The 26974-nt window shown below is 41.4% G+C and overlaps 1 protein-coding gene across 1 annotated transcript in view; it reads left to right on the forward strand.

The window, feature by feature from the left end:
- The window catches only part of Rft1 (RFT1 glycolipid translocator homolog), a 38984-nt gene extending 13882 nt beyond the window's left edge, over positions 1-25102 (forward strand). Inside the window, exons 6-13 of the mRNA XM_090321045.1 lie at positions 673-810; positions 10916-10994; positions 12459-12509; positions 13264-13394; positions 15964-16108; positions 19241-19346; positions 21692-21941; positions 22247-25102. Of these exons, the coding sequence (XP_090177171.1) occupies positions 673-810; positions 10916-10994; positions 12459-12509; positions 13264-13394; positions 15964-16108; positions 19241-19346; positions 21692-21941; positions 22247-22414 (1068 nt within the window). The 3' untranslated portion in view covers positions 22415-25102. The remainder of the gene's footprint in view (positions 1-672; positions 811-10915; positions 10995-12458; positions 12510-13263; positions 13395-15963; positions 16109-19240; positions 19347-21691; positions 21942-22246) is intronic.
- Positions 25103-26974: the final 1872 nt, after the last annotated feature.

Below are 26974 nucleotides of genomic sequence, written 5' to 3' on the forward strand. Positions count from 1 at the left end.
AAAGACCCGGTTCGATTCCTCGGTACCACATCCATAGAAAAAAGCCAGAAATGGTGCTAAGGCTCAAGTGGTAGAGCTCTAGCTTTGAGACAGTGTTCAGGCCCTGAACTCAAGCCCAGGTCTGGAAAAAAAAAAAGTGGGGAAAGTTCACAAGATTGCCTATAGATTACTGTTTCCCCAAAGCTTTAGAAAATAGGAAAGTGAGGAGAGGCAGAGACAGACATTTATCCCCTGGAGCACTGGCTTTTTTTTTTTTTTTTTTTTTTTGTCATGGGGCTGGCTTCTTTTTTAGATGGTATCAAATTCCTTGCTTAGAAACACAGTTAGGACACCTGAATCTTCAGGATACTGAGTAGGTAGATGAGAGAGCTATTACTTTGACCAAATACTGTTAGGAGACTTTATCTGACATTGTGGATTGAGCCAGTGTCTATGTGCCTGTGAAATGTATGTTCTCCTAATTAAATGAAGTATGTACTTGGGGATGCTGACGTGGAGCTGAGTCTGAGTGAATGGTGATCTTTTCCAGAGGGTGAGGCTCTGCACAACAGCAAGAGTAACTAAATAAGACAGTTCTATTTCTTGATTGACATTTGAGGTCAGATTTATAGGCATATCACAATTATGCCTACATTAAAGTGATTTAATTTCCTATTGTTTTTCCTCTCCCAGCTTGTCTATACTACCGTCTTGGTGCTCTGCTATGTTATTTATTTCACAAAGTTACTGAGTTCCCCAGAATCAACCAAGCAACAAACTCTTCCTCTCTCCAGAATCACAGATTTATTACCCAGTATTACAAGAAGTAGAGTAAGTAATGCTTTTCTCTGTCACTTACCATTTTAATCATATATGATAATTATCCTTAAGAGATAGAAATTACAACTGCTTTATTGATGTAATAGGAATGGTAGTTTTACAGTTCATATTTATTGAATGTTTGCTGTGTGCTAGGTCATCGTTTGCAAATCTTAGCACTGGTGACATTTTGGTTGGACAATTCTTTGTTATAAAGACTGTTGTGTGCATTGTAGAATGTTTAGCAGCAGATCTGGCTTCTACCTGCCAGATGCCTTTCTAGGCCAGAAACATCTCCAAACACTGTCAAATGTCCCTAGGGACAAAATTGTGCCCAGTTGAGAAGTACTGTGCTAGACCTTATTGTGAATGCTTTACATACTTCAGTGTTTACAAAAATCTCTGAGGAGTTGACTTTGGAACTATCTTTATTTTAAGGTTGAAGAGCTATGGCTTATTCAATAGTACCTGCCCAAAATGAAGGTTATAGCAAGGAACAGAACCTGGAGGGGCTCCACTGCCAGTAGAGCATACATAGACTAACCCTGTTCATCTTCCTTATTCTGATCTTTTGTAAGTTTTTTCTTGGGTTGACTTCTGGCATAGGCAGTGTCTAGAGCTCTGATAAAAGCAAGGCTGGCCTCCTTCTCCTCCCCTCCTTCTCATGGTTTGTTTGTTCTTTCCTTTTTTTGTTGTTGGAAAAGGTTTTGCTATATAGCCTAGACTGATAACCTTGCTAAGTAGCCCAGGCTCGCTTTGAATTCATGATCCTCCTGCTTCCCACTTCAGCCTTCTGAGTATCACCATTCCGAGCTCCTAATGGTTTCTTTTTTTCTTTTTCTTTTTTGCCAGTCCTGGGGCTTGAACCCAGAGCCTGAGCACTGTCCTTGGGCTTTTTCATCAAGGCTAGCACTCTGTCATTTGAGCCACAGCACCATTTCTGGCTTTTTCTATGTGTGTAGTATCGAGGAATCAAATCCGGGTCTTCATGCATGCTAGGCAAGCACTCTACCACTAGAACAAACTCCCGGACCTCCCAATGGTTTCTTTTTTTTTTTTGCATTTTTTTTTATTGTAATTAGTAAAAGGGTTACATGATATTTGCCAGATAAAAGGTGCATTAATTCACGTACATTGATACCCTTTCACATGTCTTGGTACCCATTTCCCCCTCCCCCCCAATGGTTTCTTTAAGTGAGAGAACAGTTTCATGAAATTCACATTCCCATCCAAACTGCTGAAGGTCTTAGATGCTGTATGTTGATGTGTGGGAATGAGGTACAGTCTGTTTTTCTACCCCACTCCTTTACTCTTGGGCCATTTGCCTTGTATTTCCTGACTCTAGTGGAGTCAGTACTGGTGTCCACACTCTGAACCATATTTAGGACAATATACTCCCCCACTCAGAAGCTCTGGACTGCTCCATGTTTCGCACTATACCTCTTCTCTACACTTGTTTGCTTACTGGATTATGTTTAGTTTTTCTATAGAAAGCACATGCCAGACTTCTGGTTCTTCTTTTATGATTGCTTGAAAAAGTAGCCAAATATGTAGGATATAAGTCTCAGAATTTATGAAACCTTGTCATATAGCTTGTAAAAAAAACCCTAAGCGTATCAATGTATGTGAAGTAATGCACCTTCTATGTGGTGAATATAATGTAACCCTTCTATTAACTACACTAAAAAATATATGGAAAAAAACAAAATAAAATAAAAGACAAAAAAAACCCTAGATATTGTATGTCAAAGCCAGTTAGGTTCTCACTTGTTAACAAACAATTCTCAATTCTAATCAACTGGATTTCACCAAAATTAACTTGAGTTTTGGATATGACTGTGTCTCATCTGAAGTCTTAGATAGTTAGGACTCCAGGTCACTTTTGCCTGAAGCTTCTGCTAGCTACTCACAGTACAGAAAAGGGCCTATTCACCTTCAATGGGCTTGACCAGATTTATATCATCCCCTCCTCCTCTTCCTTCTCCTCTTCTTTTTTTTTTTGCCATTCCTGGGACCTAAACTTAGCCTGGGCTCTGTCTCTGAGCTTCTTTTGCTCAAGACTAGCACTGTTTATTTGGTACTGAGGAATCAAACCCAGGGCTTCATGAATGCATACTAAGCAAGCACCGTACCACTAGCCAGCATTCCCAGCCCCTGGCTTGACAGATTTTCACACTGGGACATCATCTGTGCTTTAGCATTTGAACTGTTAATATGAACAAAGAAAAGAAGATAGTGGAAGAATCTGATCTGTCAAGTGTTTGTTAAACCCTTCCATGGGCTCAGATTTCTGAGTCTAAGTCCCCTTTACCCCATTTCTAGGGTTTAAACTCAGGGCCTTGTAGTTGCTAGGCAAGTACTCTACCATTTGAGCCATATCCTCAACCATTTACCTTTACTTTGTTTTTCACATATGGTATCATACTTTTGTCCAGGTCTGCTTCAGACTGATTCTCTGTGTCTCCAGTATGATTGGTATTAAAGGCATGTACCAGGCTCTTTTCTGTATTATCTGTCAGCTTTTCTGAAGACTGTTATAAGAGCCTGATAAGATAGGTTATATAAGATACTTAATGCTGTAGCTTGGCACAGGTAACTGTTCTTAAGTATGAATCTGTCTTGTTACCACTAATACACTGCTGCTCTGAGAGCAGTTTGCTCTGTTAGAGCATATCAACAAGGCTGACACTGATGTCTTGTTTGAGGGCTTAGCAGTTTAATCTGGCAGCCTACCCTGAAAGTACCTGCTGGAACACATTTCCTGATCCTGAGATGGTTGCCTTTGTATTGTTCATACTTGGCACACAGTTATGCAAAAAAGGGCATTCCTGGGCTTTAGGAAGTTCCAAGGATTCTCTCTAGACCTCAGAGTGGGGTTTTTTTGTTTTGGTTTTTTTTTTGCTTGTTTGTTTTGCTTTGTGTCAGAATCTCCTAGGTGCTCATGCTGGTTTCAAACTTGTGGGCTCAAGTTAACCTCTTGTTTCGGCCTTCCAAATAGCTGGGACCACAGGCATGTACCACCATGCCTAGCTCCAGTTTTTGTTTTGAAAATGAGATTACTGGCCTCTATGACCCATGAGGCCTTGAGGAGTCCCGTGAAAATATTTGAATTTTGAAAAGAACAATTTATAATTGGCATTGACTACATACCCTGTATCTGACACTGTGCCAAGCACTTATCACTGATTTTTGTGTGTAATCATCCCCAAACTCTAGGAGGTAAACATTATTGTCTCCATTTTACAGATGAAAAGACTGAGGTGTTAGAGGAGTCTAGTGACTAACCCCAAATTATACAACGTGTTTTAAATCCACTTCTTTCTCATTACTGTCTGGGAACCAATTGTCATCTATGTGACGGGTAGGCTATGGCAGTCTGCCGAAAGAAATTGGCATGTTGCCCATGGCAGTTATTTATTTACTTAAAGATTAAGAATTTACAAGAACAATTATTTAGCCATATGATTTTCAAAAGAGCAGAGATGACCTGGATCTGGGTGCAGAGTGTGATTTTACTGTGGGTAATATGCTCTGGCTCCTGGGAGTAGCTTTCTGTGCTGGGGGCTCACTGAGGAGAAAGTGGTATGAGGATCAAATCAATTTGATCAAGCTATGAGACTCCCTTCCTGTTCTTCTAGAACTCCATGATACTTTATAAATACTTATTTAGGCTTCTAATAAATTAATGGCACATCAAATAATGCCCGTCTTTTATAGTTTTTGATACTTTTTCATGAATTAATACGAGAGCTATGCTAATATTTAAATAAGGCTGGGGAAATTGGCACAACAAACATATATTCAAAGGGTTTCTATATTGAATACTATACCATGTACTTGAATGTGGTCCTTGCCCTCACAGCTTGCATTGAGGCAAGGAGATTAGATGTATATCCACCTAACTATACTATAAGACAGTGCATGTCAGAACAGAAGCAACTAGAAAGGACTGATAAATTCTATATGGGAGTATTAAGGATGGATTTGTGTAACAATTATTTTTGCCAGTCCTGGGTTTTGAATTCAGAACCTGGGTATTGTCCTTGGGCTTTCTCAAGGCTAGAGCTCTACCACTTGAGTCACAGTACCACTTCCGGCTTTTTTTATACATCTGTGGTACCAAGGAATCGAAATCATGGTCTTTGTACATTCTAGGCAAGCACTCTACCACTAGGCCGAACTCCCAGCCAACTATTGTTTTGTTTTGTTTTTGTGGGTCATGGGGCTTGAACTCTGGGCCTGGATGCTGTCCCTGAGCTCTTTAGCTCAAGGCTACCTCCCTCCCCCTGGACCTGGGTATTGTCTCTGACCTCTTCCGCTCAAGGCTACTACCCTACCCTTGGGCCAAGCCCCACTTCTCATTTTCTAGAGGTTAATTGGAGATAAGAATCTCAGGGCCTTTTGTGCCAGGCTGGCTTTGAACCTTGATCCTCAGATCTCAGCCTCTTAAGTAGCTAGGATTTCAGGCATGAGCCACTGCACCTGGCAAACAATTTGTTTTTGAGCTGGCTCTTAACACATGGGTGAGCAGATGTGAAACATGTGTGTATGATGGCATCTGTGATCCCATGAAAGAAAAAAAAATTGCTTAGCCTGGTGATAAAACATCACAGTACTAGCTGGGTACTGGTTGCTTGTAATACAAGCTACTTGGGAGTCTGAAGGACCACAATTTGCCATTCCAGGCAGAAAAGTCTGTAATATTCATCTCAGCTGACTAGCAAAACCTGAGCTGAAGACTTGGCTCAAAGATATAGAATATGGGTGGGGGTGGGGGAGAGGGAAATGGGGACTAAGACATGTGGAAGGGTATCAATGTATGGGAATTAATGCACCATCTATCTGGCAAATATCATGTAACCCTTCTATTAATTACAATAAAAATATATGAAAAAATATACAATATAAGTGTTGAGTAAGAAAGCCAAGTGAATGTTATTCCTTGACTTCAAGCCCTTGTATGGATAAAAATGCACTGTAATCTTCCTCACTGTATTGAAATTGAGAATATACAGATTACTAAGATACTTAGGTTGGCTAGACAGGAACAGAGAGAAAACAAAAGGTGGGCAAGGTATTATAAAAGGAAGTAAACCTGGTCTGCTAGGTTAGAGCCAGATATTGGTGGCCTCAGTTCTGTGGAATTTGGGCTTAATTCGGAACAGTGGCTCCACTTTTGGCTTTTTGGTGGTTAATTGGAAATAAAGAGTCTCATGGACTTTTCTGCTTGGACTAGATTCAAACCAGAATCCTAAGATCTCAGCCTTCTTAGTAGCTAGGCTTAAAGGCATGAGTCCTGATGCCTAGCTAATGAAAATTTTTAAATAGTGCCATGATCTAATTGCTTATACTATGGAGCTTTCTGCTGTTACAGCTGTAATGTCTCATTTTGTCATCCAGTCCTCAATTCAGCTCCATGAGATAGGACTTCTTTAAAAAAAATATATATATAATGTATATTAAATATCATATATTTAATATATGTCACACATTATATATGTTATATATATTTAATATATACATATATATTGCTAGTCCTGGGCCTTGAACTCAGGGCTTGAACACTGTCCTTGGTCTTTCTCAAAGCTAGAGCTCTACCACTTGAGCCACAGCATCACTTACGGCTTCTTTCTGTGTATGTGGTACCAAGGAATCAAACCCAGGCCTTCGTGCATGCTAGGCAAGCACTACCACTAGGCCAGACTCCTGCTCTGAGATAGGACTTCTTATACCAAGGACTTTGGGGCTAAGTCAAGGGATGCAATTTGAGCTCCAGCCTTTAAGCTTGACTCTTAAAACCTGAGCCTACAATGAGAAGGATGGTCCACAGATAAAGAAATAAAGTTCTGTAGGCTGCGGTGGCAGTTGTGCAGGTAAGAAGAGACTAGACACTTGGGAGAATGGAAATGGTAGACTAGATAAAACTGGGATAGAATCAATGGTCTGAAGTGACTGGGGCAGGTGGAGGAAGGGGAGAGGAAAGAGTACATGTGTAGTAGTTGGTGGAGGGCAGAGGCAGGACCACATCCTCTGGCTCGCTGGTGACTCTTGTCAGTATCGGAACGATGCCATTGATGACATCACTCTGAGTCAGACTTTTGGGAAGTGGAAGAGTTACTCAGGTTAAAATAGGTTGAGTTCTCTGAGTTCTGATCCAGACTTTTTGCCAAGCTTTTTTTTTTTTGCTTTATTTATTTATTGTAAAGGTGATTACAGAGGGGTTACAGTTATATAAATAAGGTAATGAATTTATTTCTTTTTTTCCTGCTTTTCCTACCTCTTGATTATACTCTCCCCCCAGTTGTAAAGTTCATTTCCAACCCAGTGTCCAGTGAACATCACTGTTGCATGGCTTTACCCTTTGTCCCACCATTTCTGTGACTCCCTTCCCCAAGTCAGATAAACAGGGTGCTGAAATAAACAGTAACTACAGGGAATAAATCTGAGGAAAAAAATGAAAGAAGAAATAATTTCAAACAGTACATAAAAAAACCCTAAACTCTTGTTTTCATATCTTGAAGCTCATTTTAATTAGCATCATTTTCTATGGTCCTATGTACATAGCTTTTGAGCTATTGCTTTCACCAAGTTTTTGCCTTCTAAGCTGCAGTTTCCACATCAACACAGTGATACTGTGGGTTACCATATTAAGTGATTCCAGAGAAATTCATGTTTGTTTAGCAAGCTCAATAGTATCAACTCAGCTTTGTGAAATAGGTCTTCTTCACCATCCCAAATGATAAATCCATTTTGAACAAAATGATATAATAGTCCACAGAGATTACTTCCTCTTTTCTTCTGCCACTTAGCAAATACCATTGAGAAGAACCCCAGTCTCAAATTGGCCTTCCTGCCATGGTGGCTTTAATAAGTACTTTGGCAATAGTAAGCAGCATAGCTATTCCTTTTGAACTATGTACACCTTTACACTGAAGTTATTAGGAGAAAATATACCCCCTGCCTTTTTTTTTTCTGGTTGGTCATAGAACCCCACTTCCTGTTTTCTATTGATTAATTGGAGATGAGTCTCACAGGCTTTGTAGGGCCTAGGCTCACTTTGAACCTTGATTCTCAGATCTCAGCCTCCTGAGTAGCTAGGATTACAGATGTGAGCCACCGACGCCCAACTGAGAAAAGATTCTTGAGGAAGTGACATTGTGGCTTAAGGGGTAGGGTGGTAGCCTTGAGCTGGAGGCTCTGGGACAACGCCTAGGCCCAGAGTTCAATTCCCATGGCTGGAAAAAAAAATACATTTTCTGGGGCCTGGAGTTAGGCCTAGTGATGCCTAGCATGCACAAAGACCTGGGTTCGACTCCTTGGTGCCGTGGTGCTATGGCTTAAGTGGTAGAGCTGTAGCCTTGAGAAGGTCCAAGGACAGTGCTCAGGCCCTGGCAAAAAAAAAAAAAAGAAAGAAAGAAAAGATTTTGGAACATGACCCTTTAGATTTGATTCAGTCATATTTTTACTCTCTCAAAGAACTTACAAGTTACTCTTTAAAGAGCTTAATCATCTTCCCAAACCTATTCACAACGTCTTGGTAAGTAGGCTGCAATAGAGCCTCATGGAAAAGCTGTAGCTTTTTGTTTCCTTTTTGTATCACAGGTACTGCTGCAGGGAGTCACCCTGTTGTATGGTTAGGAAGCAGTGTGAGAGCAGCTATGTAAAAGGCTGGGTTTAACCACTGTCAGAGAATAGGTGGTCCACAGTGCCGCCTAGTGGTGATAAGTTCTCAGGTGCCCTTTGTTCTGTTTTAAACATCCTGTGTCTCAGTTTTCTCAGTGAAAATTTATTCAAGGGCTAAAACTGCTCTGGCATCTGCTCCAGGTTCAGTGATGTCCCGTAGGGCACTGTAGTTTGAGAAGATTCAGGCTTCACTTCTCAATATCAAAGTTTTAGAAACCCAGAGAGAAAGAGAATATGGACTAAAGGACCCTTGCTTTCAGAAGTGCTCTAGGCTTGTCCTGTACTGATTGATAGTCACTGACTATGTGTGACTATAAACATATAGAGTATGGCTGATATGACTTGAGATGAATGTTACACATTGTATTTCAAATACTTGGTATAAAAATACAAAAGCTTCTCATAATTTTTTCATATGGATTACACATTGACAGAATATTTGGGGTTCAGTAAAATATAATTAGCTGGAGAGAGTTATATCCTATAATGCCAGCACTTAGGAGGCTGAGACAAGAAGATCGCAAGTTTGAGATCTGCCAAGTCTTTATATCAGTTCTAGGTAAGCCTTAACTACTTAGTAATACTTTGTCTCAAAAAAATGAAAATTATTTTCATCTGTTTCTTTTCCTTATTTACTGTGGCCGCTAGAAACTTAATGCTACATTTCTACTCTATAGCATTTCTCTACACAGATGAGCTCTGGGACCGGAGCAAGGGCTCATGTGACCAGAGTAGATTCTAGGGCTGCTCTTGAACCTTATTCTATAACTGAGGCTGGCCTTTTGAAGAGGTAAAATGAACTTGGCCTTTGTAATTCACTCCTTACCACCCTAAGAGCCCCTTGAAACCCAACTCCCAAAAGTCATTACTTCAGGTAGGCAAAACTTAACAAAATGCATACGTCCTAAGCATTAAGGATCTACCATCTAGACTATACTTCTGAGTTCCAGAATGCCTTATGAAAGAGGAGTGGCTCCAGTGGGCACTGGTTGAGGTCAGTTAGCTATCATAGTTCGGCTCTCTGATTTTAAGGCCATCTGTTTCTTATAGATTGATCTCTATCCTACATGCATGCCTGCTTTCGTCTTACCCACTTTGTACTTAAGAGGTAGGCAATTTGGTACTCCTTGGGACTTTCAGAAATGCTATGTAAGCTCTTCTCTGTTGTACCAATTCTGACGGCTTACCTAACTTGGTAAAGCTCAGTTTCTTCTTGCATTATACAAGCATACCTCATATACGTTGTGCAAAAGATAGTGGAAGATAGCATTACGATATGATGCACCTGGAGTAGAGTTTATTCTTCGGCTTGGTATGCTTCGGGTTTTGTTTTGTTTTGTTTTCACTAGAAAGCACCTCCCTGTGATCTGTATGTTCTAGGAGGGGATAGCAGCAGTTCTTTAGGAGTTTCCATGTATCAATCTTATGTGCGCTCAAAATGGTTCTTTAAATTGTGGAAGATTTCTGTTACTATAACAAAACTTGAGATAATCAACTATAAAGAGAAAAAGGTATATTTTGGTTCATAGTTTTGTAAATTTCAATTCATGATCAGTTGATACCAGTGCTTTGGGCCCATGGCAAGCAGCGAAATGTCTGTTAGAACAAAAGAAAAAGAAGAGGCTGGAATCCCAAAGTCCCCTACAAGAGCATATCCCTAATGACCTAAACACTGCTGATTAGGCTTCATCTCCTAACAGTTCTACCTCACAGTGAGCCCTCACTAGGGACCAAGCTTTCAACACATGGCTTTTGGGAGACATTTAAGGTCCAAACTAAGCTGGACACTGGTGGCTCATGCCTGACCTACTCAGAAGGCTGAGATCTGGAGGATAAAGTTTAAAGTCAGCCCTGGCAGGAAAGGTTTTAATTCCTCCTCCAAAGTAACCAGAAAAGGCCAGGTTGAAAGTATGGCTTAAATTGAGTGTCAGTTGAGCGCAAGCAAATTGAGCAAGTTCAAGGCCCTGAGTTCAGACTCTGGCACCAGAAGAAAGAAAGAAAGAAAAGCCAGGCACTGGTGGCTCAAGCGTAGCTCCTGAGGAGGCTGAGATCTGAGGATTGCAATTTGAAGCCAGCCTGGGCAGAAAAGTCCCTGTGAGACTCTTATCTTCAATAAACCAGTCAAAAACCAGAAGTGGAGCTATGGCTCAAAGTGGTAGAGTACTAGCCTTGAGCAAAAGAGCTCAAGAACAGTAACCAGGCTCTGACTTCGAACCATACAACTGACAAAAAAATAAAAGGACCACACTATATAAAGTATTTCCAAATTTTGGATTCCTCTGTATGCTTAGCATTTAATAAAAATTCAGTGGGGGCTATTTAAGTTGGGGTTTAGGACCCAAATGGTTTTGCTTCTCATATAGTATTGTATTGTTAGCCTCGAAATGCCTGGGATTTTTTTGTTTCTTTGTTTTCTGTTTTCTCTTATTTCTAGGCTTTTTTGAATTGGCAAGAAGCTAAACTGACTTGGAGTTTTTTCAAACAGTCTTTCTTGAAACAGATTTTGACAGAAGGTAAGTAAAAGGTCACTGTGAATAGTAAGTGAATACATTTCACAGGACTTCTGATTAACTTGATCCAGACTGCTTGTCTATCGCCCCTTTGGCATAGAACCCTTGGGGAGGAGAATTTTTCATAAAGAAACCCCTATTTGTTTAGTTTTATGCTTTATTTGAGTTGTCTAATCATTCCACAGCCTTATAAAAGATATTTTTTTCCCTTTGGGGTATAAGGAGAATGATAGAAGGGATGAAGTTGATAGGATTCATAGTATGCATGTATGGAAATATTTCAATGACCCCTTACTTGTGCAACTAAGATATGCTAATAAAAAGTCTTTAAGGGGCCAGGAGTTTGGCCTAGTGGTAGAGTGCTTGCCTAGAATGCACAAAGGCCTGGGTTCCATTCCTCGGTACTACATACGTAGAAAAAAGCTGGAAGTGGTGCTGAGGCTCAAGTAGTGGAGTTCTAGCCTTGAGAAAGTCCAAGGACAGTGCTCAGGCCCTGAGCTCAAACCCAGGACTGGGGAAAAAAAAAAAGTCTTTAAGAGGGCAGAGTGTGGCCCAGCAAGAGAGTGTTTACCTGGCATTTACGAAGTCCTGGGTTTGATTTCTTGGTACCATATACACAGAAAAAGCTGGAAGTGGTGCTATGGCTCGAGTAATAGGGCTCTGGCCTTGAAGGGCTCTGGCCTTGAGAAAGTTCAAGGACAGTGCCCAAGGCCTGAGTTCAAGCCCTAGCACTGGCTAAAATAAGTCTTTTAAGAGAAAAAGTTACTTTTCTCCTTTATTATAGATAAGGAAAATAAGGTGTTTCTTCAGGGTCCTTTAGTTACGAGGAACAGCTTAATTGGAATTCAAGTCTGGATTAGTCAGCTTTCTGTTACTGTGACAAAACACCTGAGATAATCTACTTAAAAGGAATAAATGCTTATTTTGATTCATTGTTTTGTCAGAGATTTCAGTCACTGGTTTTTTGACCGTGCTGCTTTAGGCACAAGTTTTCACCATATTCTTACCATTTTGAGCCACAATGCCATTCTTTGTGGGTAATGATGTTGGCTTCCAACTGAGATCCTCAGGTCTCAGCCTCCTGAGTCAGTAGGACATGAGCCTCTGGTGCCTGGCTTCCCATATTTTAGCTTGTTATACTGCTTTGTTTTGTTTTTCATTTATCTGGTTTGGAGACTTGCTGTCAATAAAACCATTCATACTTTCTAAATTATTATTATGAGATTATTTACAATTTGCCAGACTATTGGAAATGTATCTTTAACTGATTGTGTAATTTTTTTCCTTTGAAAGCATTTGTCATTGGAGGCTGAGGTAGGAGAATACTACATTTGAGACTATATAAGGAGACTATCTCAAAAAACAAGCAACTAAGAGAGAACTACCAGAAAAGTTGATAGATGATAAGAGAACAGGAAACAAAAATTAATTTGCGCTGAGAATGCTATTTTGCTTTTCCATTTCTAGGCGAGCATTATGTGATGACATTTTTGAATGTATTAAATTTTGGTGACCAAGGTAAGATAAAATTCTGTAGTGTTTTCATTAAGTGTGGATACTATTAATAGATACTTCTTAATAATTTTCTATGGTTTGATACATTTAATGAAAAATTAAAGATGTTAAGAAGCAAAGATTGTTTAAAAATGAATCCTGAAGATTGTGGATTGTGGTCTTGGTAAACATATGGAGCACACTGACTGCTCTCTCTCTTGTGGTATCAGAGGTTGTTGTTGACATCCTCTGCTCTCTGTTTTGTTCCCTATAGAACCCTGATTGATGCTCATTTTGGATGAGCACAGCACAACTTCCAGTTTTCTAGTGCTCAATTGGAGATAAGAATCTCACAGACTTTAGTGCCTGGGCTGGCACTAAAGATCCTCAGATCTTAGCCTCTTGTGTAGCTAGGATTATAGGTGTGAGCCACTGCACCCAGCTTCTCAATAGAAGTTTTTAATGGCAACTTTGCATTGATCACTTCTATTGTTTATTTTTAATGTACTAGTAATGAAAATTTCTTTTATTGTGACTATCGATGTTAGTATCCTGGTCACTGTGTTTTACTATGCTTTTTGCAACATATTTGCATTTAGGGAAAGTGGGTGAATGGTTACTGGGATCAGTGTTACCTCTTCTGCTTGTGAATCTATGTATAGCTAGCTCAAGGCTTAAATACTGATTAATTAAAGGTTGATGTAGAAAAATAATTTGGGGATAGTACTGTGGAAGTTAAAATTGAAAAACTAATATGATTGTTTCTTTTTTTTGGTAGGAGTATATGAGATAATCAATAATCTTGGATCTCTTGTGGCCAGGTTAATATTCCAGCCAATAGAAGAGAGTTTTTATATATTCTTTGCTAAGGTGCTGGAGAGGGAAAAAAATGCCATACTTCAGAAGCAGGTAATCTTGGTTCTCATGGCATCATATCTCATTTAAACTTTGCTGTAATATTGATCAAGATGTCTTGTGTTCGAAAGGACCTCTAGGATATAGAAACAAAAGCCATATAATGAATGATTGTTGTCCTAAGTGTACTATGTTATCTCTCATTTCTTTTGCTGTTCCTTGGTTATCTTATATTGTTACAGTATCTCACTTTGTTATCTGATATATTGGATATATTTGTATTTGGTTATTTGAAATTGGATAGGGAAGGGGGAAAAACAAGATGAAGGGTGAGCGTGGCGGGGAGGGAAATGGGGACCAAGACATGAGAAAGGGTATCAATGTATGTGAATTAATGCACCTTCTATCTGGCGAATATAATGTAACCCTTCTATTAATTACAATAAAAAATATATGAAAAAAGACACAACAGAACTAAATATTAAGAGACAATATTAGTTCTCAGAAATGTAATAATTACTAATAAATTTTATGCATCTATAAAAAAAGATGTATTGTGTTCATAAACTGCTTTGTTAAATGGCAACTCCTCTGTACAACTACTTAAAGATTAAAACAAAAAAACTTATCTGTAATTGCAAAGCAAATAGAAATGTGGAACAGATTCTCTCTCCTCTCCCCCCCCCCCTCTTCCCCCTCTTTCCTTTTTTGGTCATGGGGCTTGAACTCTGGGCATGGGGGCACTGTCTCTGAGCTCTTCGGCTCACAGCTGTTGCTCTACCACTTGAGCCATGGGACCTCTTCTGGTTTTTCTGTTGGAGAAAGAGTCTCATGGACTTTTGTGCCCAGGCTGGCTTTGAATAACCATGATCCTCAGATCTTAGCCTCTTGAGTAGCTAGGATTACAGGCATGAGCCACCAGCATCCAGCTTTTTTGTGTGTCTGTGCAGGTCATAGAACTTAAACTGGGTTCTGAGCTTTTGTGCTCAAAGTTAATATGCTACTACTTGAGCCACAGCTCCACTTCCAGCTTTTTTGGTAGTTAATTGAAAATAAGAGTCTCACACACCTTCCTGCCTGGGATAGCTTTGAACCATGATCCTCAGATCTCAGCCTCTTGAGTAGCTAGGATTACAAGTATGAGCCATAGTCAGTAGTAATAGTAGTAGTAGTTGTTGATCTTCCTCCTCCTCCTCTTCCTCTTCCTCCTCCTCTTCCTCTTCCTCCTCCTCCCCTTCCTCCTCTTCCTTCTCCTCCTCCTCCTCCTCTTCTTCCTCTTCCTCTTCCTCTTCCCCTCCTCCTCCTCCTCGTCCTCCTCCTCCTCCTCCTCCTGTTTCTCCTCCTTCTCCTCCTTCTCCTCCTTCTCCTCTTCTTCTTGGAATTTTCTTGTAGATTTTATCCTTCTATCACATTCTGATCTCATGATTTGAAGCTCACTTCTCTCTTACTACCCACCTCCATTCCTTTTGTCTCACTCCTCTGTCTTTCTATATGTCCTTACTATTGGCCCAGCCTTCTTTACAGCTGTTCCCTGTTTAGTCTAGATGCCTACCATGGCATAGTCCTAGGTATAAGAATGAGGTAGCCTCTCCTTGTCCTCAGATTCTCAAGAACAAGAGGGTGCTGAGATTAGAGTAGAAATGACCTAGTGCATAGTGAAGAAACAATATGGTATCCAGGCTTCACTCAGCATACTAATTTAGACTGTGACATGCCTTGGGCTACATTCTTATTCTGGGAGTCTGTATGCAGGGGAGAGGTAGGGGGTTATTGTAGAAACTTGTCCTTTTTTTTTTTTGTCAGTCCTGGGGCTTGAACTCTGAGCCTGGGCACTCTTCCTGAGCTCTTCAGCTCAAGGCTACTGCCCTACCCCAGGAGCCACAGTGCCACTTCCAGTTTTCTAGTGGTAAATTGAAGATAAGAGTCTCACAGTCTTTAGGACCTTTAGTGCCCAGGCTGGCTTTGAACAGTGATCCTCAGATCTCAGCCTCCTGAATAGCTAGGATTACAGACATGAGCCACCATGCCCAGCAGAAACTTCTTCTTTTTTTTTTTTTAGCTACTGAAAATGTCTAACTCATCTGAGAATTAAAAGCATCCCTTGTCTACCTTCTACATGTTTTATGAGATGTTTCAGAAAATATAGTTTAGGGATAACAGTGTTCAAGAAGTACTCACTATCTTATGAATGTAACTGTAACCCCTCTATACATCACAATAAAAGAAAAATATAGTTTATGCAGAGTATCTCAAAATGAGCTCATTGAGTTCACAATCTGATTTAAAATGATTTTCCTAAGTGTACATTAACAGTAACATTAGAATTTTGAGATGTTTTCAAGAGAAGCACAAAAGCTGGCTAGCACAAGTGCAAATGTACTGCCCATTTAAGAAAGTATCAAAGTGTAAAGTATCTCCTATGCAGTGTTTGTAATCATTGATCCTGAATGAGTTGAGAACTAAACCTTCCCCTTTCCACCTAAGGAATCATTTGCTAATTCTCATAAAATCAGTGAAGCCCTTAGTTGGAAAAGTAAGCTATAAAATCGTTTAGGGAGGAAGTCAGAGATGAGGGTGTTCTTCGGCTTTATGAATTATTTAGCTTTCTTTCTTCTTGATTCAGGAGGATATTGCTGTGGCTGCTACAGTTTTGGAGTCCCTGCTGAAGTTGGCCCTGCTAACCGGTCTCACCATCACTGTTTTTGGCTTTGCCTATTCTCAGCTGGTTCTGGATATCTATGGAGGGGCCATGCTTAGCTCAGGAACAGGTATGCCCTAGAGTTTTGCTGGATTTGTTCTAATTTCCAAATAGAAATAGAGTCTCATGAAATTCAAGAACACATGCTCTCATAATTGACTTCTGTATTGGTACAAGGCAACTGTCACAAAGCTGGGGCTTTGGGACTGTTCCTTCATATAAGCCAGTATACACATAGGGTGTGGTCACCTGCTTGCACTAGGGAGATCACTTCCCCAGCCTCATCTGAAGACATTGTCATGAAACCTTCCTGCTATTGACTTTCTTCTCAGACCTAAGCACTTTGTCCATGTTCCCTCTGGCATGAAGGAAGAATAGAGAACAGGGTCTTATGAGCCTCTGTCTGGTCCTAAACATATTTGAAGATAGTAAATGCTACATAAATCTCAAGACCTGATATATAAAAGTCTCTGAAGGATTACCCAGAGTCATTTGCAGATAATAAAATTGATCTCAGCAAATAAAATTGTATATATAATAATATACTGACTATTGGTTTTTAAAGGAAAAAAGTATTGAATGAATCTGACATTGAAATACCTGGTTCCCAGGTTGCTGAGAATTTCACAGCACTTGCTAGTCCATGGGGACTCCACCAGGTTGAAGGACTGAAGGCTGACAGTCCACTTGCAGTGTTTTACCTTGGGTTTAGCAACTCCTCAGGTCACCAGACTGGAACCTGGAAGATTCCTTCTGTTGTCTATCTCACTATAAAGGGTTGTGTCATTGCCATTTTATAAAGGCATGTTTGAATCACTCTCATGGGGCCTTTTGGAATTAGTTATGTCAGGGTGGGCCAGGTTTTCACATTAGCAAAGATTATTATGTTTGAGGAAATATCTATTGTGTAGCAATAAAGTGGTTTGCAGCTTGTGGTTGGGGTTGATGTTGTGAGAACATTTTCATAAGGCAACTAGGAAACCATTAATGAGTTCATGTAAAGAGATTAGAAAACAGTCACAAAGAAATACCCTCTAACACAACTGCAGGATGTTGCCAAGAGAGGCTATCCCATCATAACCTTCTCCTGGCAGACAGGTTAAAGAAAGTGAGGTGCAGGTACAGCTTTGAGCATTGATAATTTATCAGTGAAAAGGATTGGTGTTGGTTAAATTCTATGGTAATGTATTCTGAGTTAATTTTTGTTGATGTATATTGAGGCAAAACCTGGACAGTGCACACCCCTTAGCTTTTTCACTCAAGTCTGGTGCTCTTTCACTTAAGCCAGAGCTTTACTTCTGGCTTTTTGGTGGTTAATTGAACTTTTCTGCCCAGGGCTGGCTTCAAACTAAGGGTATCCAAGCCTCCCAAGTAGTTAGTATTACAAGAATCAGCTACCAGTGACTCTGAGCTGTTAATATTTTTAGATCCCTAAAGATATCCTCCCAGCCTCATCTTCAGAGAACAATGGCTTCAGATAGTTAAGGTTTCTCTGTCCTTGAAGCATGGGGGTTTCTTGTTGCATTGTTTTCAGGACTCTTGTTCTCTGGTCCTGGGCCCCACTATGGCTGCACCAGCAGAGTGTTGGGGCAGTTGTCTCTTAGTTATCATTGCCTCACTCTCTGACCTGTAAAAGTTCTCTTTGTAAAGCTCTTGTGGCTTCTGGGTAGGGTATATGCCTTTCTACAGGTTGCCTATTAGCTTTCCCTGTTCACAGCACCCCTCTTCTTCCTTCTTAGTTATTGGACAGAATCCAAATGCCCTTACTGTGTCAGGAAGTATGAACATTTTTGCTTTCCTCACGCCACTACAGTAATCTTTTTCATCATTGAAATACTGTGAAACTTGACAGTCTACAGAGACCCTGGAATAATAACACTCTATAGCTTAGCCCCATCACTTTATTTATATGCTGAGAATTAAGCCCTGAGACTTTGGAGAGGCTAAGCACATATGCTACCACTGAGTTACATCCCCAGCCCAAGCCCCATCATTTCAGGTTTTGGGGTAGGTCTTTTGTTTTTGTGTTTTTTGTTTTGTTTTGGTGCTATTAGGAATTCTAATTAGGAATGGGGGCTCTGTTAGGGCTCGCTATGGATTATGAATGTTCTGTCTTAGTTTCTTGCTAGCTCTGTGTCCTGGGCTATTCCTGAAGCTTTCTTTTTTTCTTCAGAATCTACTCAACTGAGATTTCTTTAACATGCAGGGATATTAGTGTCTGAGTGCTCAAGCTATCATAAGCAGTCTTCTGCATGCTGACTTAAAAAGTGGGCATTTTATGTGGTACATATATACAGTGGAGTTCTACATAGCCACCAGACAAGATAAAATAATGGTATTTGCTGGAAAATGGATGGAACTAGAACAAATCATGTTGAGTGAGATAAGCCATGACCAAAAGAACAAAAGGCACATGGTCTCGTTAATATGTGGATATTAGATGTAAACAAAACAGTACAACAGCAGTGGCTCAAAACTCAAGTATACCATGTCATTGACATGAATTTGTAGATATAAATATATCTATATAGACATATAGGTCTATGATAGGATATATATTCTATAGACATGTATTGATACATAGATCAATATATTTGTATGACATATAAATATTCAGCTTAATTTTAATTATGTTCTTAAATTTGTGTGCCAGTGATTGCATATAGGGATTTTTTTTCTTGAATACTTGACTGTAGAACATGACATGTGAAATAGGATGTAAAAACTCAATTTTAATTTAAAAAAAGTAGGCATTGGGACTGGGAGTATGGCATAGTGGTAGAGTACTTGCCTGGCATGCACAAAGCCCTGAGTTCAATTCCTCAGTACCACGACGTACACAGAAAAATCTGGAAGTGGTGCTGTGGCTCAAATGGTAGAGTGCTGGCCTTGAGAAAGCTCAAGGACAACGCCTAGGCTCTTAAGTTCAAGCACCCAAAATTGCGAAAAAAAAAAAAAGTGGACATTTTACTTGCTGGCCAAATGAGCTATTAGTTCTTCAGCAAGTGTCTTTTTGTTTTTAGCTCATTGTTTTAATCAATGCCAAGGAATGCTAGAAATCCTGCAGTGGGCATGCAGTTTATCCCTTGCTACCAGCAGGTCCCATTATCCAGTTGTGATGTTCTTTGTGACTTAGTCAAGCTGAGTATATGTGTGTGCCTTCTGTTTGACACTAGAGTCTCCATGGATTGTTTCCTTATAGGTCCCATTTTGCTGCGTTGCTATTGTGTCTATGTTCTTCTGCTGGCCATCAATGGAGTGACTGAGTGTTTCACATTTGCTGCCATGAGCAAAGAGGAGGTTGACAGGTAGGTAATCTAGAAAGTCCACTTGTAATCCTGGACTTTGGTGAAAATGAAGTAACTTAACCAATCTTCTGAGCGTTCCTTTAGCTGTGGCTCTCTCAAAGGCACATTAGATTACTAGGGTGATATTTCCCTTGGACCACTATTTCTTTGCCCTAATTTAGCTAGTACTTCCATGGAAGGCTGGGAGGAAGCAAGTTCTATTTACTTCACTATTAGAAGGAAAAATATTAACCCTGGTATGTCCTGCTTATTCAGGTGTGCAGAATCAGTGGAGAGCAAGTTAGACTATCATTCCTTGACCTCTTTCTTTGCTCAGTTCCCTAGAGTAGCCCTTACCACTAAGGAATTACTAAAGAGTTTGTTCAAAATGCAGATGCCAGCCAGGTGCAGTGGCTCACGACTGTAAGCCTACCTAGTCAGGAGGCTGAGATCTGAGGATTGCGGTTCTAAGCCAAGCCCAGGCACCAAAGACTGAGAGACTCTTATCTCCAGTTAATCTCTAGAAAAGGGGAAGTGGGGCTGTGGCTCCTGGGGTAGGGCCATAGCCTTGAGCTGAAAAGCTCAGGGACAAAGCCCAGGCCCAGAGTTCAAGCCCCATGACCCACCAAAAAATAATAATAATAATAAATAAATGCAGATGTCTTCTCCTGAGAAACTGATTGTAAGGCTGAGACCTCGATAATTCTGCAATACTTCTCAAAGAAAGACTCACATACACATACACATTTTGCCACAGTTTTTTCTCATTTCTTTTTTTTTTTTTGTCAGTTGTGGGGCTTAGACTCTGGGCCTGGATGCTGCCCTTGAGCTCTTCAGCTCAAGGCTACCACCCTACCCCTGGGCCTAGGCAGTCCATAGCAGGGCACAGTGGTATATGCCTGTCATACCAAGCTACATGGGAGATTAAGATTGGGAAAATTGGCCGGGAGTTTGGCCTAGTGGTTAAAGTGCTTGCCTAGCATGCACGAAGACCCGGGTTCGATTCCTCAGTACCACATACATAGAAAAAAGCCGGAAGTGGTGCTGAGGCTCAAGTGGTAGAGCTCTAGCCTTGAGAAAGTCCAAGGACAGTGCTCAGGCCCTGAGCTCAAGCCCAGGACTGGCAAAAAAAAAAAAAAAAAAAGATTGGGAAAATTGTAGTGCTAGATCAGCCTGGGCAGAAAAGTCAGCCTCTGTTTCCAAGGAGAGATGCTGAATGCAACTTGATCCCAGAAACAACAGCCTAAAAGTAGGTGGATCATGGCTCAAGAATGTCCCTGGACAGGAATTTAGATCCCATCCTAAAAATAGCCAATGATAAACAGGGCTGGAGGTATATAAATCAGCAATATCACATCAACTTAGCAAGCAAGAAGCCCAATGTTTAAAATAAAGAGATGGGGCGGAAAGTTTGGCCTAGTGGTAGAATGCTTGCCTAGCATACACTGAGACCCGGTTAGATTCCTTGGTGCCACATACATAGAAAAAACCAGACGTGATGCTATGGCTTTAGTGGTAGACTGCTAAACTTGAGAAATCCCAAGGATAGTTCTCACGCCCTGAGCTCAAGCCCAGACTGGCAAAAATAAATACATAAATAAATAAAGAGGAGGTAGATTTGGGGGATTGCGGCTTAGTGGTAGAGTTCTTTTTTTGTTGTTTTTTTGTTTTTGACTTTGTTTTTGTATGCCAGTACTGGGGATTGAACTCAGGGTTTGGGCATAGTCTCTTAGCTTTCTCACTCAAGGATGGTGCTCTGTCACTTAAGCCATAGCCTTTGTGTGTGTGTGTTTGTGTGTGTGTGTATTCTGAGGCTTGAACTCAGGGCTTGGGCACTGTCCCTGTGCTTTGGTGTTCAAGGCTAGTGCTCTACCATTTGAGCTACCAGCTCATCAAAAAGTTGTGTTTTTTGGTGGTTGATTGGGGATAAGAATCTCATGGACTTTCTAGCTCAGGCTGGCTTCGAATTGCAGTCCTCAAATCCCAGCTTCCTGAGTTGCTAGGATTACAGGTGTAAGCCACTGGCACCTGGCTTCATAACTCCACTTTTGACTTTTTAGTGGTTAATTTGGAGATCATTTCACAGGTTTTTCTGCCTGGGAAGACTTTGAACCATGATCCACAGATCTCAGCTTCCTGAATAGCTAGGATTATGGTCATTAACCCAGCATGTGGTGGCAGATAAGCAATATGCATAAGGCCCTGGGTTCAATCCCCAGGACCAGGAAAACAAAACAAAACAAAAGCCAACCTTAGTGTAAACTCAGTTTCTTTCTCTGAGTTGAATTCATAGTCACTTTTTTTTGCAAGTCTTATCTCGGAGCAAAGAACCCACTGGCCTTGTTTGCTTGTTTCCCTCTCTCCAGATACAATTTCACAATGCTGGCGCTGTCCTCTTCATTCCTAGTGTTTTCCTATCTCCTGACCCACTGGTGTGGCAGTGTGGGCTTCATCTTGGCCAACTGCTTTAACATGGGCATTCGAATCACACAGAGTCTTCACTTCATCCATCGCTACTATCGAAAGAGTCCCTATAGGCCCTTGGCTGGCCTGCACCTGTCACCAGCACTTCTTGGGGTGTTTTCCCTCAGTGCTGTGATTACCAGTATTTCAGAGGTAAGATTACCTGCAGCTCACATTCTCCTATGGCTGTCTACTGTTCTTCCCTCTAGGTTTCCCTTTCCTACAATACCTGAACAACTGGATGAGTATTTGCCTCCTCCTACCCTTTCCCAGGTTTCTGGGGAAAGGGAAAGCACCTCATAATAGACATGGCAAAAGATTGTCACTGGTGGGAAGAGAGGAGACACATGGCCCAGTCAGTATGCCTTTTATTTGGCTTGGAAGCTTCCCTGGCCTATCCCAAAGAGAGAGGGGGTACAGACTGAGGAATTGGCAATGACTGTGATTTCTTTCCCCAGGTGTTCCTCTGTTGTGAGCAAGGCTGGCTCGCCAGGCTGACACACATTGTTGTGGGGGCCTTCTGTTTAGGAGTGACTCTCGGGACAGCATTCCTCACAGAGACCAGGCTGATCCACTTTCTCAGGACTCAGTTGGTTGTATCTAGAATCACTGACAAAATGACATGACTGCAGGGATGCCTTGACGCCTGTGGCAATTGGGCCTACTGTGGGGTGATTCTCAGGTGGATGACATTGCTGTGCAAAAGCCCTGTTATGGGGTCTATAGAGTGAAAGCCCAGAGGTGAGAAGCCCACATGAAACACTGCCCTTTTGACACCTTCCACCCAACGAAGACCAAAAAGCCCTTTTAAAACCATTTTCCCCATCATTTTGTTCTAATCAGCATTGTTCCTTTTTTATTTTTATATTCCTTTGGATGTGATTGATCTTTGGAGGTACATGCTTCATAACCTATAAGATATTAATAGTTAATGGTCATTTGGCCAAAAAAAGAGAAATGAAGTCATTTACTCTTCACAGAACTATTTAGTTTCTTCTGTTAGGAGATTCGATGTCATAGACCATGCAAGAACAAAATATAGCCTATGAGTTATGGCTTTCCCTGGGTCACTGGGGTGGTCTGAGGTAAAGTCAGAAGAAAAAAGAGAGAGAGAGAAGGAAAAGATGTTACTCTGCAAGAAATCTAAGAAATGGTGATATAAACTTTCCAGATCACATTTTCCTGAGTGAGTAAGGAGGGTCTTTGCTGTCATGGTCATGCTATCTTCCTAAGGCCAGTTCATGTTTTCTCCAAGCATGGTTAATTTGAGAGTGGTTGAGAGCTAACTAATGGGGTTTTGATAGTAACTGATCTAGTGTGAGCTACTTTGTCCCCTACAAGGAAGGCTGCTCTCTGCAATTTCACACATGAAAATTGCACAAATGACAACTGAAGTTACATATATATCTCTTTTTAGCCTCAGAATAAAATAGAATAAATTGCATATAGCAAGTATCAGTGAATCAGTCCTGGGGCTTGAACTCAGGGTCTGGGCACTGTCCTTGAGCTGTCTCAAGGCTGAGCTCTACCACTTGAGTCATAGCATCACTCCTGGCTTTTTCTGTGTATGTGGTACGGAGGAATCAAACCCAGGGCTTTGTGCATACTAGGCAAGCACACTACCACTAGGCCAGACTCTGGGCCCCCCTCCAGCTTTTTTAGCACTAGATAGTAGAACTGAATTCCAGCCTTGGAACAAAAGTGACAGGCCTGGACATTGGGTTACTCTGAGCCAGATTCCCTATACCTGTACCTGCAGGCAACTTCAAACATTATTTGGGGTTGTAAAGTTTTTCTGTTTTCAATAATGTGGTAGTTCCCTTTTGGATATGGCTAGCCTTCAGAGCTGCCTGTACAACCTGTATTAATAGTTAAGAATCCTCTGGCCCAATGCCTCTTCTATATTTGCCCCCAGAGAAGCAGCTAAGAGAGGCACTAGTATCATGTATAAAATGCATACACATAAGCCAGGCACCTGTAATCCTAGCTTCTTAGGAAGTTAAGACAGAAAAGCTCACAAACTTCTATTGTCAACCAACAAAATGTCAAGTAGGAGATGTGGTAGAGCATGGCCAGGAGTTTGGCCTAGTGGTAGAGTGCTTGCCTAGGATGCACGAAGACCTGGGTTCAATTCCTTGGTACCACATACCTAAAAAAAAGCTGAAAGTTGTGCTGTGGCTCAAGTGGTAGTGCACTAGCCTTGAGAAAGAACCAAGGACAGTGCCCAGGCCCTGAGTTCAAGGCCTAGGACTGACAAAAGAAAAGAAAAGAAAAGAAAGTGGGAGAGCACTAGCTATGATCAAACAAAAGCTGAATGAGAGTACAAGGCCCTGAGTTCAGGTCCTGGAACTATCACAAAAACATAAAACCAAAGAAACCCCATGCATTTAAACCCACATGCACCAGGCCTTGGTGAGTCATGCCTATAATCCTAATTTACTCAGAAGGCAGAGATCCGAGAATCACAGTTCAAAGCCAGCCTCGGCAGGAAATCCATGGGACTCTTCACTAATAACTACCCCCTCGCCCCCCCAAAAAAAGCCAGAAGTAGAGCTGTGGCTAAAGTGATAGAGTACTAATCTTGAAATAGCCCAGGAGGGTCCAGGAGCATGGACTAGTGGTAGAGTGCTCACCTAACATGCACGAAGCCTAGGTTTAAATCCCAGATACACAGAAAAGGCCAAGTGGCAGAGTGCTAGCCTTGAGCAAAAAGTGTCCAAGGACAGGGCCCAAGCTTTGTGTTCAAGCCCCAGGACTGGAAAAAAGAAAAAAAAATAAAAGAAATAGCCCAGGAATAGGACTTAGTCCCTAAATTTAAACCCCAGGACTGGCACAGAAAATGCCTGGAGCTAGTACCAAAAGGTTTACCAATACTGAAGCCAGTCACCTTGATATGCTGTTATTGTTTTATAATACTAGGTAGGGGTTGAACATAGGACTTGGTGCATGCACAAGTGTTTCACCTTTAGGCACTGGAGGATCTAAGTTCAGAACCATCCTGGGCAGGAAAATCTGTAATTTCATCTGTAGTTAACCAGCAAAATATCAGACTGGAGTCATGGACAAGTAATAGAGCAACAGCCCTGACCAAGAAAGCTGAACAAAAATATAAGGCCTTGGGGCCGGGAGTTTGGCCTAGTGGTAGAGTGCTTACCTAGCATGCATAAAGACCTGGGTTCAATTCCTCGGTGCCACATACATAGAAAAAAGCCAGAAGTGGTGCTGAGGCTCAAGTGGTGGAGTTTTAGCCTTGAGAAAGTCCAAGGACAGTGCTCAGGCCCTGAGCTCAAGCCCAGGACTGGCAAAAAAAAAAAAAGGCCTTGAGATCAATCCTTCCTCATTATTAGCACAAAAGAGAAGAGAGGAAAAGAAGACAGAGGAGGGGAAATTAAAGGAGAAGGGAGAAGAGAGAAGAGGAGAGATGAGAATAGAGAAAAAGAGTAGAGAGGTGAGAACCTACTCTATATCCTCAGAATCTGGGGCCAGGCTGTTTCTTGGCAAACCCACATGAGTGATGCCACCATTGACCCAGCCCATCATCCTCCTTTGCGGCAAGCATACAGCACCATTTATGCCCATGGTATATGTTCTTTGTTCCAGGCATAAATAGCCTTGTGACTGACAAGACCTGTGGTACCAAGACTACAAGGTTCCTGCAGAGGGAGGCTCTGCGGTAGACTTGTTCTCTCACATCTCCCTGTGCTGGTCACTGGGTGCTGTTGTTAGGGTCTGTTTCTCTTGAAAGGTGGCCAGCCGGGACTGCCCATGCATGACTCTCCTTCCTATATCCTGTTTTCCTCTTGCTAACACAATGGGCTGTCAATACTTTATCGAAGGCCCTTCACAGTTCACTGCTGCCTCTACCCCATTCCTGTTCTGGCCCTCCCTGAAGCCCAAGTGGACCTAACCACAGTTTCTAGTACTTTACCTTGCTACCTCCTTTTCCCCCGAACACACCTGTTGCCTTAGGACTGCTGCACACATGGCCAGATTTTGAGGGGATTCCCACTTCAGGCTTTAAGTACACTTGGTAGCACTGAGGCTGCTTTTCTGTGGAAATAGGTTTCTAAGATACATCCTTTTATGAAAAGGAGAAGGCTTTGGTGGTTTGAATAACAATATTGCTGGCTTTCTGTGCTCTGGACATATATAACTATTAACCATTTAGACTTGTCCTTAGGTCCCTGTAGGATGCTTTTGTGCTACTTCACATTCATTCCATAGTGATTCCTGGCTCTGGAGGTGCTGTCTGCTCTACCCTGTTCCCTCTGCTTCCTAGCCTACTGAAAGTGTGGCCCCCTCTTCCTCCCTCCCTCCCTCCCTCCCTCCCTCCCTCCCTCCTTCCCTCTCTCCCTCCATGTGTATGTCTCTACTTCTCTCTCTTTGTAGGGGAAGTGTCCTAGGGTTTGAACTTAGGGTTTGGGTACTGTTTCTAAGGTATGTTTTTTTCTTTTGTTCAACTTGAACAACAGCTCCACTTTTAGTGTTTTGCTAGTTAATTGTAGATAGAGTCTCATAGAATCTTCTTGCTCAGGTTAGAATGAGCTTCGGTGTAGAGTAGGGCAATGGGAACAGCCCTTTTACCCTCATTATCTCAATTATAGAAGTTTTTTTGCATTGGGCTCCAAGGCTTTAGAATTTGATGGCACTAGAAATTTGAGTCTTACAGGGGATTCAGTGATTCATTCACACAAAGATGAGCATTAACCTGTCAGGCATTTTTGCCTTGATGTTGAAGAAGAGACAGGAGCTGGCAGTATCCAGAACCTGAAAACGATCCCAGGTGAGATAGGGCTCTATGTGCTTCTGTGTAACCTCTGGACTATATAGGATTCTGTTTCAGCAAGGATATCAAGGACAGCATGATCCAGGACCAAGTCTTTGAAGAGCTATGAGGGAAATGGGCTGTGCCTAGATTGGGAACTGGAGAAGAATATGAACAAGAGATCTGGGCGTAATGGCTCACACCTGTAATCCTAGTTACTCAGGAGGCTGAGATCTGAGGATCAAGGTTCAAAGCCTGCCCAGCCACAAAAGGACCTGAGACTCTTACCTCTAATTAACCTTTAGAAAACAGGAAATGGGGCTGTGGCTCAAGAGTAGGGCAGTAGCTTTGAGCTAAAGAGCTCAGGACAGTGCCCAGGCTGAGTTCAAGCCCCATAACCCACAAAAAAAAAATAGAAAGA

Source organism: Megascapheus bottae, chromosome 2, assembly GCF_031878675.1.
Source record: "Megascapheus bottae isolate mThoBot1 chromosome 2, mThoBot2.hap1, whole genome shotgun sequence".
In the NCBI taxonomy this organism is placed as follows: Eukaryota; Metazoa; Chordata; class Mammalia; order Rodentia; family Geomyidae; genus Megascapheus; species Megascapheus bottae.